We start from the raw sequence: 9807 nt of genomic DNA on the forward strand, positions 1-9807 counted from the left end.
AATTTCTTTCAATTTCTTTTGTTTTGTACTCAAAATCTTTCGTATTAATAAAGAGTGTTGACTAATTCATTCATAACAGTTGTTCGTTTGTTATAACCCACCTCTGATCACCAACATTTGGTATCAGAGCATCAGTTCTGATCCACCTGTGTATGCCTAAAAGTATAAGATCCGATACCATGACAACCCTAGCCACTACCTCTAATCCTCCAAAGGAGAATCCGATCACTTTTCAGTACCCTACACTCACCTCTACGAATTACACTACCTGGTCTATTAAGATGGAAGCGATTTTGGATGCCCAAGGATTGTGGGATTCAATCGAGCCGCAAACCGGTGTGGTTCCTGATGAAAAGAAAAGTAAACAGGCTCGAGCTTTCATTTTTCAGGCGATACCAGAAGAGATTTTGATGCAGGTTACGAAGAAGAAGACTGCCAAGGAGGTTTGGGAGTCTTTGAAAACGAGATTTGTAGGAGCTGAAAGGGTGCAGAAGGCCAGATTGCATACGCTGAAAAGTGAATTTGAAGTTTTACGTATGAAGGACGGTGAGTATGCGGGAAAGCTCTCCGGGATGATATCCAAATATAATAGTGTTGGTGCAACACTTTCAGATAAGGATTTAGTTAGTAAGTTGTTAGACACGGCAACAGAGAAGTTTATACACCTTGTAGCCTCTATGGAGCAATACTCGGACATTGAAACGATGCCATTTGAAGAGGCTATAGGACGTTTAAAGGCATATGAGGACCGGCTGAGATTGAGAAAAGGAAACGTTGCTGGAGAAAGTACTCTGTTACTTACCAAGATAGATGTGCAGGCAAGTAATAAAGGATCGGGTAGATCAAGTTCAAAAGGAAATCGAGGCCGCGGTTGGAACAGTGACAGAGGTGGTAGAAGCGGGTCACGAGGTGGTCGTGGTTCCGGTAGAGGTCGGGGTGGTCGAAATGGAGGCAAGAATTATCACGAAGGGAATAGTTCGTATCGCAAACCACGTGACAAGAGTCACGTAAAGTGTTTCGAATGTAACCAATATGGTCACTACGCCTCCAAATGCAAGAATGAGAAGAAGCAAGATCCGGAAGTACATTTAACAAGAGAGACCGAAGATGAACCCACCTTGCTACTAAGTGTTTGTGGTGAGGAAGCTCAAAAAATGGTCCTGGGTGTTTGTGGTGAGGAAGCTCAAAAAATGGTCCTGTTAAACGAGGAAAAGGTGTTTCCTAAGCTGCATGAGAGACGGAACGGGTCGAACAAAGATACGTGGTATCTTGATAACGGAGCAAGTAACCACATGACGGGAAGAAAAGACGCATTTGCAGAATTGAATAAAACCGTAACGGGTCAAGTTCGGTTCGGAGATGGATCAAAAGTTGAGATTCGAGGTAAAGGTTCACTTATGTTTAGTTGTAAAAATGGTGAGCAATTAGGAATGGCAATGGGCCGGGCTTGGGCCGGGTATTGGTAATCCCAGGCCCGTACCCGGTTGTAATTCTTTGTCCCATACCGGCCCGTTACCCATCGGGTTTTGTCGGGTAATTACCCGTCGGGTATCGGGCATACCCGCGGGTATCGGGTATACCCGTTAATTTCATAAAAATACCCGTTGGGACAAAATGTGCAATTTTTACTTTGATGTTTATATAATGTACTATTTTAATGACTATAACAAATGAAAATATGAATAATAACCTACATATCATATTCAGACGACATATATCAACTAAATAACTTAATTAAGTAATTGTATCAGAACCACCTAATTGCATAAGCATCCACATAATAAAGGGTGAATGGGTGATAGCTTTCATATCCAATATACGTGCTCAAAAATAAGTTATTTGTTCACTAAGCACTTGCCAAATACATATCCACAAATGACTATAGAGAAGGTAATAAGTACATGTACTAAGTTTATATATATGGAAATCTATAATATGATACTTTCGGGTATTATTCGGGTAAATGGGCCGTGTATCGGGCGGGTATCCCTAAATCCCATACCCGTACCCATACCCAATTTTTTTCTTTTTTTAAGCCCGTACCCGGCCCATACCCATCGGGCTTCGGGTATACCCGGCCCGTATCTTTCGGGTTTCGGGTATACCCGTCGGGCTTGGACTTTTTTGCCATCCCTATGAGCAATTGCTAGTTCCTGACGTGTATTATATACCGGCGTTAACTAGCAACATTTTGAGCCTTGGTCATATTAGAAGAGATAAATGTCAAACCTTGATCTTTCTCATTAACATTCAAGGGTTTAAATAATACAAAGGAGATCAATTTGAGATCTCTTATAAGTGGAAACTATAAATTATAATAATTACATAATAATATTCTATTACACCCCCGCAGTCGAAGCGGGAGGTGACCGTATGCTGAGACTGGAGCGGAAGTCTTCAAACAAAACGCGCGGTAATCCTTTCGTGAAAATATCAGCAACTTGGTAACGAGAAGGGACGTAGAGAACACGAACTTGACCGCGCTGAACTTGTTCGCGCACGAAGTGGATGTCAAGTTCAATGTGTTTCGTTCTCTGATGTTGAACAGGATTGCCGGAGAGATAGATAACACTCAGATTGTCACAGTAAACAATAGTAGCTTTAGAAAGAGGCCGATGCAATTCCAAGAGTAGATTGCGAAGCCAGCATATTTCAGCAACAACATTAGCCACTCCTCTGTATTCAGCTTCGGCACTAGAGCGGGAGATGGTTGGTTGACGTTTAGAGGACCATGAGACGAGATTGTCTCCTAAGTAGACACAATAACCACTCGTAGAGCGACGAGTGTCTGGGCAACCAGCCCAGTCAGCATCCGTATAAGCTAGAAGTGCGGGATCCCTGTGAGGTGACAGGGTTAGGCCGTAAGAGACCGTGCCATGAATGTACCGGATGATACGCTTGAGAGCATTCCAGTGATCTGTTTTGGGCGCATGCATGTGCATACATACCTGTTGCACCGCATAACTGATGTCGGGCCTAGTGAAAGTGAGGTATTGCAGTGCCCCTGCCAAACTTCTGTAAAGTGTAGGGTTCTCAAAGTCGGTACCTGATGTTGCACTAAGTTTGGAGTTTGTATCAACTGGAGTGGCTACGGGTTTACAAGACGACATACCCGCGCGCTCTATAATGTCAGTGGCGTAAGTCTGCTGAGACAGGAACATAGTGTCCTGAGTTCGGTTCACAGAGATCCCAAGAAAAAAACTTAATGCCCCGAGGTCCTTCATTGCAAATTCTTTTGAGAGATAAGTCATGAGGTGCTGACGAAGAGATGTCGAAGATGTTACCAGAAGGATGTCATCTACATAAAGAAGAAGATAGGCAGTGTTGCCATTATGATGTAAGATGAACAAGGACGCATCACAACCACTTTGAACAAACCCTAAGGTAAGAACGTAGTCGGTGAAACGTTGATACCAGGTTCTAGGGGCCTGTTTCAAACCATAGAGAGACTTCTTCAATCGACAAACGTGATCCGGAAGTGTTTGTCTCGAAAACCCATTGGTTGGTGCACGTACACGGTTTCATGGAGATTCCCATGAAGAAAAGCATTAGTAACATCTAGTTGGTGGACCGGCCATGACTTGGACAGTGCAATAGTCAATACGGTACGAATGGTTGCCGGTTTAACCACCGAACTGAAGGTTTCCCCAAAATCAATACCAACCTGCTGAGAACGTCCATCACAAACTAACCTTGCTTTATACCGTGAACCGCATTATTGCAAAACGATGACTCTTTGATATCGAGTCAATGAATTTATTGGAAAAAAACATGATATAAATTTAATTAATTATATATGGAAACTTACATAAGTAATTACCTAAATTATAATATAATATTACTATATTTAAAATTCTTGTTAAAACCATTGAGGTGAAGAAATTTATATTTTTACGTATAAAATTATGTTTGAGGTATACTCTCATTTAAGTTTATGTTTAGTTATTTATTATTGGTAATTAATATTAGTTTTATTATTAGTAATAATATATTAATAGTATTAGTATTATTAGGTACTAGGGTTATTGTCAGGGGCAGGTATTGGGTAGTCTAGCCTTAGTTAGGCATGGACTGATCACCCATGCTTAAACAAGGCAGCACTAACCAATATCCAACCATGATAATGACTAGTTAATGTATATAAATTAAGACATCATACTTATTTAGTAAATTTTAATTATATATAAAAATATTTTATATATATATATAAAAATATATATACTTTGTACCGTAAGGAGAAGACATATTTTCATAAAACAATACAAGAATTAGAGGGGCGAATAAAATTATCTAAATAACTGTCTAAGTATTTATGGACAAGACATTTTATACTTATAAGTAATTGCTCATCTTGTTTAATATTCCACAACAATTAAATACTTATACAAGTATTATGTATCAAGATCGACAAAAGAGTTATGCAGATCAGAGACGTAAAACCCTAGAGTTTTTATTAAAAGCTTTCAGTTGATTACACGGTGAATTTGTTCGATCACCATAATTATTGAACTATTTCAATCAGTACGACACTTTGCGATATCGGTATAAACTTATAGCTTGGGCTAATCACAATCATTCGAATCATTCAAAACCACATCTGTCTTTCAACTCATAATAATATATATATATATATATATATATATATATATATATATACATATATATATTCGTCTTAAATGCAATTATGTATTAAGACAATAATACACTAACTCTAATGTCTTTTCGTGTATCCTTGCAATTCACTCATCTCAGCACATTGATTTTTTCATATCATAATTCAATATTTGACAAATCATTTTCATGCTTTTATTTCATTTTGAACCTGTCGATTCTGAGTCTTCCTCAAATTAACAATCAAAGTAAGTTTTATTTCGACAGTAAACTCTATTGTTTCTAAATCATTCAAAACTTATGAACATTTAATTTAGATATCTATTGATCATATATCTCTTTTAACTTAAACCTAGTCACCTTGGAAATTATATCATTTCATCTCATTCATTTGTCATCGATTTCTTGAACTAATTCAGTGGAACCATTGAGTCCTACTTATTAGTATTCACAAAATTTGATATTTTGATTCTGTGTCATCTACCTTAATATTGTTTTTATTGACTAAAATATGACATAAGTCTAAAATAAATATCGTAACCCAAATCTCGAGGACGGGATTTAAAACAAGGTGGGGAGGATGTAACATTCCTATTTTTATATATAAGAATTATAGATTTGGTTAAATTTATTAACCACTAGTAACTAGTAACTAGTTTATTTTTAATACTAGGGGGAACACCCGTGCGATGCACGACATGCATAATAGTTATTGTTTTTTCCTGGAACGACGACTGATATAGATAGTGCGTGACACGGTACGAAAGTGCGAATATAGTATAGATTTTTAAAACAAAAACCGGTTTTTTTTAAAGTTAGCCGTTTGACCATGGTTATTTTGACCAAAGTCCACTCCTCGTTCGGCGCTTTGTGGTAGCACTACCAGTCAAAAAAAGGCCCAAAACGCCCGAGGGTACAGTGTTCCCCCGCGTTTTTAAGACGCTTTGAGAGAGGTTTGCGCCCCACCACATGTGGTCTCACAAAACTTCAATTCTATGGACGTATGGTTTCTCAACCCTCTTCAAAAGACGTCACAGTTTTCAAATTTTTTTATTTTTATTTTTTCTTTTTCATTGTTTTAGATGGTGTAAAATAGATGTTAAATATATATATTATACTACATACACATATACATATAAATTCAGTTTTGACATCTAAAAGTCAAATTGCAGGTTTTGTTCCCTTTTATAGATAAGAAAGCAGTTTATTATTTATTACTAAAATGTTGTATTAACTTTATTCTGCAACATATTCTTTATAAACTATGCTTACCTTGACATAACCTAATAGCTATATTTCCTTATTAGAAGTCTCTTATAATTGAAAATTAGTACATATTATTACCTTGCTGGTGAACACATTTACTCTATGTTTAGGGAACAATTTGATTAGGTTGCTGATATTGAATTGAATATCACACCAAATTACAATAGCAGTTTATATTGCTACTATTCACCCAAATCAAGCACCTTAAATAAGTCAGTGTTTCTCTATATTCAAAAAACGAACTATAACTGACGATTATTAAATTGCAACAGTCAATTCAATCCAAATACTGCAATAGAAACATAAAATCTACCACAATTCGTTGGTTAATCGCGTATAGTTCTTAATCGATTAGAATCAGAAAAAAGGAAATTGACTCACCGTAACTTAAAATCAGGAAGAAGGCGAACAAAGGGGCGGAGTTTTTCGAAATCAATGACCCTTGTCTTTCATTGTTATTCCTTGAATGAGGTAAGCAAGACCCCATACTACACACCACATACACATACATAAAAATTGGGTTCTATATTATTTGTATAAACACCGATTGGAAACCCTCACATTGCATTTGATGAAACCCTAATCAATATAAATACACACTAACACTCACGAATCGAATCGAATTTATAAAAGGAAAAATTCGGGCTGTTTTTACCTCTTGCTGCTCCAAATCTTCATTACCATACATTATCTTCATCTTAGAGATATAGATATTGCACTTAAAGGTCTCAACCATCAAAATACGATCCAAGGGCTAAAAAGTGGTTCCTAATTATGTAATGGTTATCATTTGAACCTTATTCCATGAGACTTGAGGTAAGATGCAAAGAGCATTCTTTTGAGTTTTAAACCATCTGTAATTAAGTTCATTATTTAATCATTATTGTTGCAATTATTAGGTATTATAGATAATAATACCCCATGAAATTACCTTTTAGTAATTTTCGTTTCTAATTGGTTAGCATCTTTTAAGTTTTAAAACCATTTATAGTTATAATTAAATTCATAATAACGTTGATTAAGTTTTTTTATATTTAATTATTATTATTATTATTTATTTTTATTTTTATTTCATATGATGTTCATCAACTATCTGATAAAATTGCAAAAAAGGTTGTAACCTTATTTGTATGATGTTTAGCAATTACTAAACCAAATAATAATGACTTAATTATAAAATTCAATCAAGTAATCGGTTACGGAGAACTTGAAATGGAAAAGCAATATAAATATGAGGAAGGTGATGATGTTCAACTAAGTCAAATGATTTAATTCTTTATCAAGTATTTAACAATACTTAATTTATAAAGTTATCAATTTAATTGTATTTATCAATTTATACTCATGTAGAAAGACTAATTCCCTTTACTAACTTCATTGAGTTGTTGTACTATAAGCATAATATGTTGCAATTATTTAAATTTGGTTGGAACCCTTGTGAAATGCTTTATACGATAGTATAGATAAACGCAATCAATTTAAATCTTTTGCGCGGGTTGAAAACATCCGAGCCCTTAAAGTTTGCTGCCCAATCCTGTCAAACAATACCTCCTCAAATATTTCCTCTGCATCTATATTGCCTATATATAGTATCAATTAAATCACACAAAAGCATCATATGTTTAAAAAAAATAGTAAAGTAGAAATTAAAAAAGGAAATACCAATAGGCCAAATAAATGTCTATCTCCAAATGAATAACTTTTCTCGTACCCACCCTTTTACACCTCCATATACATGAAGCTGCAAAAAGGAAAAAGACTATAAATTTATGAACAATTAAACAATACATTCGTAAATGGTTCCAGATACTATAGTCATGCAAGGGTACCTTGATGAAGTATGAAGTGTCTATCTTTTTGTATCCAATAACCTGTGTGTATACTTTATATGTAATATAAAATCATAATTTGAAAAAAAAAACCACTAAATCACCAAAAACATAATAAAACATCAATATAAACTCATAGATTATGTAAAAGAAAACTGTTATCCCATTTGAATATTTTAAGAAACAAACCAAAGTTTTTTCGAATAAATGTTGAAATGGGTATAAAAGAACACACCTTTCCACCAAGATAAATAAATTTCATATCAACTTATCTCTTTCTTATCTCTTTCTTTTCGACTCTAACTCGCACAATAGTAGACAAAGGAGTTGATGTTGAGTGAAATGGTGAATTTATAGCAATGATAGGATATTCCTTAATCGGTCAAATTTATTACATATTGATTGAAATTGGATCTTTGGAGTGCTTTTGCGGTTTATCCCAATAGGTTTCGTTTATTAATTGCATTTAAGAACCGAACTTATTATTGTATTATTATAATTAATTGTGATTATATTCTCATTTAATTATTTTTTTATTTTTTAATATTAATATAGAAAGACCATTTCACCCCTTACTAACATCATTAAGTTGTTGTACCATAAGTATAAAAGATTGTAATTACTTAAATTTGGTTGGTATCCTTATGAAATGCTTTATAATATAGTATAGATAGATAGATATAGATATAGATAATTATTTTTTTTATTTTTTAATATTAATGTAGAAAGACCATTTCACCCCTTACTAACATCATTAAGTTGTTGTACCATAAGTTTAAAAGATTGTAATTACTTAAATTTGGTTGGTATCCTTATGAAATGCTTTATAATATAGTATAGATTAGGTTCTAGCATTAATGTACTGTACTATATGTTAATATGGTGTTTCATGCATTGCTTTGTTGCAAATTGTGTTGTTTTATTTGTAAATTATTATTATTATTTATAATAATCTAATTAATTTAGCCAAAATCTTGTTAATAATATATTAGAATATATATATATATATATATATAGTTATTTTAATACTTTTATTATTTTAATATTATAATAATAATTCCTTTTTTTTACTGTTTAACTTTAATTTAATGATTTTTTAGTATCACGGGGTGGGATAAGCTTGGTGTCAACCGGTACTGGTATCGAAAATACAGGTACGGTCTTGTTTGGTATCGGTACAAATAGTAATTTTAATATTTTAATAATATATATAGTTTTTTATATATTTTTATTATTTTAATATTATAATAATAATTCTTTTCTTTACTTTTTAACTTTAATTTAATGATATTTTTATGATACTTATGATCTTTCGGTTTAAATTTTATCTTAATCTATTAAATTCTGATACTAATATCATGGATAAGTTCTTAATATTTGATATCATTTGGATCCCTTTACCTATTTTTTTATTATATGTTTTCTTTGAAAATATATTGTTGTGTTTTTATTACGAATTATATTTGAGCTACTTTTAATATATTAGTTACTTCGAAATTTAAATTTATGGTTACCTTGTCAAAGATCATTTTATAGAATAACCATAAGTTTGGAATAATAATCTTTAAACCAATTATTAAAACAAATTAAGATCAAAGTTAACTTTAAACTAATCTACCTTTATCTATAATATATTATTTAGTATAATGTGTTATTGATGATATTAATTTTAATGATTATTGATATATAATTATTTTATTTTATTTTTTATCTTATCTCTTATTTATTTAATATAAATTAAATGCAATTAATAGGATTTTTATAGGATGATGCATTTAAAACAACCATAAATTTTGGTTTTAAAATAGAACATATAACTAAACTTTAGAATATATATAGATAATTATTCAATCCAAATAAGTGTTAAACACTATTTTATATATATATAGTTGGTTGAAATAATATAAATTGATTGGCCTGTATATGGGTGACCTTTTTAATAAAATAAAAGTATATAAAAACTTGTTAGACGGGTAGATTGCGGGTAAGTTGAAGATTAGAAATATGAAGTATTTAGACGGGCCTAGTGACCATCTAATAATTAATTGTATTTGAACCTACTCCGTTTTTAATAAAACTTGGTTCAAAATGTAGATATAAA

General features: G+C 32.8%; 1 protein-coding gene and 1 long non-coding RNA gene across 2 annotated transcripts; one reads left to right on the forward strand and one right to left on the reverse strand.

Annotated features, from left to right (window-relative positions):
• The first annotated feature begins 179 nt into the window (after window positions 1-179).
• LOC118485857 lies at window positions 180-1466 on the forward strand. The gene has a single exon (XM_035982354.1). The coding sequence runs from the start codon at window positions 180-182 to the stop codon at window positions 1464-1466; it is 1287 nt and encodes a 428-aa protein (XP_035838247.1).
• Window positions 1467-7222: 5756 nt separating this feature from the next.
• Window positions 7223-7602, reverse strand: LOC110903237. The gene is made up of 2 exons (XR_002571771.2): window positions 7540-7602; window positions 7223-7457 (listed from the first exon to the last, which is right to left on the reverse strand). It is a non-coding gene; the product is annotated as an uncharacterized LOC110903237 (long non-coding RNA).
• Window positions 7603-9807: the final 2205 nt, after the last annotated feature.

This window comes from Helianthus annuus, chromosome 13 (assembly GCF_002127325.2).
Source record: "Helianthus annuus cultivar XRQ/B chromosome 13, HanXRQr2.0-SUNRISE, whole genome shotgun sequence".
Lineage (NCBI taxonomy): Eukaryota > Viridiplantae > Streptophyta > Magnoliopsida > Asterales > Asteraceae > Helianthus > Helianthus annuus.